The sequence below is a fragment of the Nannochloropsis gaditana genome (assembly GCF_000240725.1).
Source record: "Nannochloropsis gaditana CCMP526 unplaced genomic scaffold scaffold281, whole genome shotgun sequence".
NCBI lineage: Eukaryota > Eustigmatophyceae > Eustigmatales > Monodopsidaceae > Microchloropsis > Microchloropsis gaditana.
Window position 1 is genome coordinate 22,971 of NW_005803672.1, and position 2,254 is coordinate 25,224.

A 2,254-nucleotide genomic window follows, 5' to 3' on the forward strand; every position below is an offset into this window, starting at 1 on the left:
GTGAACGATCCTGCGGCCGTGCTTGCCAGGGCCTTGCCCCTTATCATCGAACTCCGTCTCCTCAAAGAAGACAAATGTCTGAACTTTGCCTTCCTTTCCGTAGTCGACCTGGGTGGGTGAATCAATTGCCTCCCTTCGGCTTCTTTTCTCTGCTTCCAGATATCCCCCCCTTCCCTCCTTCCCTTTCATCCTGACTTGTCGACCGCACAATGTGGCAGGGGAAAATCGCACCACCCTCCTTATACCCGGAGCCCGCGAGCTCGCGCTGGCAAGGGAAGCCTACCAGCCGGAAGGGAGGGAAGGAGGGGTAGTTGGTCGGGCAGTGGAGGGGATGGCTATTTCGCCAATGCTCTGGCGGCGGTCCTGCTCGCTCTGTCGAGGGAGGTTTGAGAAAGACGAGGGAGCGGCTGCCAAAAGGGCAGAGGAGTCGGGTACAGACGTGACGCTGGAAGAAGGGAGGGATGTGAGTGGGGACGGCGTTGGCTACTACTCTCCTGCTACCACCAAAATGGAGCTACCACCCGGTCAAATTTCACGGAAAATGGGTGAGTCTTGAAGTGGTGGACCAGGAGAAAATGCGTATGCTCAGCGTATTCATGCCTTACTCGGTCGATCTCCGCACGCCGGTCCCCGCATGTACAGATTTTATTCCTCCCCTCGCGGAGGTGCTCAGCAGCGGGTGGCGCGTCCCCTCGGAGGTATTGGCGGAGGTCGCAGCAGAGGAAGGGGTCGTGGACGTAGAGACGAAACACACTTGTGTGCCTGGACATGCTTGTTCCTTATTGCGGCACTATTCGCTGCCTTCCGCATCATGATTAGGGCCCGCAGCGAATGATAACAATTAATTTGTGACTTGTCAAAAGAATGCTTCATTTCTCGTAGCAAAATTTAGCCACTATTGCTTTCTTGTATATCTAGTAAATAGTAACTACTGAATGCAAAGGCCATCTATTGCGTCGGAAGGTTTTCTTTCGACTTACGCGTCTGCTGGAACGCATTGCCTTTATCCGTTAGCTCGCCGTACGTTATTCATTTCTTTATCCCATGTATTCACCCGCAGACCTCTGATTCCTCATGAAGTCCTGTCAAATAGCTGGTAAATATAGAGGGACTGACGCCTGGTAGTGCCATTCCTGCCTAAGACCAGCTAAAATGACCCTGAATACGTGCCTGCTATATGTAACCTCCTGGCTGGCTATATGTAGAAAGAAAAAGCAACCATTCTGACCACCCGGGTGGGAAATCCCTCCCCTCCTGTTTCAATAAAATCACTTTGCAATGCACTCTTGCACCGCACTCTGGGGTCATGGCACTCTTTTTTCGTTAAGGTTGAGAGGAAAAAAAAGAGGGATAAGGCAGGTTTCCATTTCGCTGCAGTTTTGCGTCTTCCACTTGATCGTCTCACACGAATTTTGAAAACGCCTTCTCTTCAACGCCCCCACGGCTCCCTCTGCTGCTTCCTTCCTCTTTCTCCACAGGGCTAAAGCGAGCACCGTGACGTAAGCACATTTAGCCATGGTTGACAAACGAAGCCTGCTTTCGTCGGAGACTGCGGATGAATTGGGCGGGTATTCCTCTTTTCCCCCCTCAAGCAGCGCTACTTTGCAGGAAGGGCCCTCCAGTGGAAACAAAAAAGGCTGTCGGGATCCCCTTTTTCTGGTCGCTTTCATCCTGAATCTTGGTGAGAGGGTCTTTGAAAAAGAAGTCGTACTGTGGAAAGAAACTACGGGGCTTAATTGCCCGCTTAATCCCACCTTCCTTATCTCCCGTCACTTCTCCCTTTCTCCCTCCCTTCCTTCCTCCTCCTGCCACTCACCCTATCCTCCCTCTTTTTCCCTCGCCCTACTCCTACTAATCATATTCACTATCTCGGACAATTTCTCAGGCGTTATAGTCTGGCTGGCAGCCGATTACGGAGCAAGCGCACTTAGAGATGCGCCACCTACCCAGGACGAAGATCCAGCCAAAATGCATGACGGTGAGTGAGGAAGGGAGTAAAGAGAGCGAGAACCAGAAAAGGAACAAAAGGATCGAAGCACAGAGAAGAAGTACGAAATGAAGCTTCCCACAGACATTCATTTTCGCCTCGCGCTCTCCTTTCCGCCACATCTCCTATGCCCCTCCCCCCCAGGCCATCCCCTTATTATCCTTTGTGCGGCGCTGGCGGGCGTAGCAGGCGTCCTCGCAGGGGCTTGGATGACCTTCATGATCAGTACCGCACGAAGACTGATAAAGTACATTTCAAACGCACAGC

The 2,254-nt window shown here is 52.2% G+C and overlaps 1 protein-coding gene across 1 annotated transcript; it reads left to right on the forward strand.

Moving 5' to 3' along the window:
- Positions 1 to 30: 30 nt before the first annotated feature.
- NGA_0139000 (uncharacterized protein) lies at positions 31 to 845 on the forward strand (the record flags this gene model as incomplete). The annotated part of the gene is made up of 3 exons (XM_005855133.1): positions 31 to 112; positions 219 to 545; positions 820 to 845. Coding segments are annotated over 3 exons (435 nt in total), but the record flags the coding sequence as incomplete, so codon positions are not given.
- Between the last annotated feature and the right edge of the window lie 1,409 nt (positions 846 to 2,254).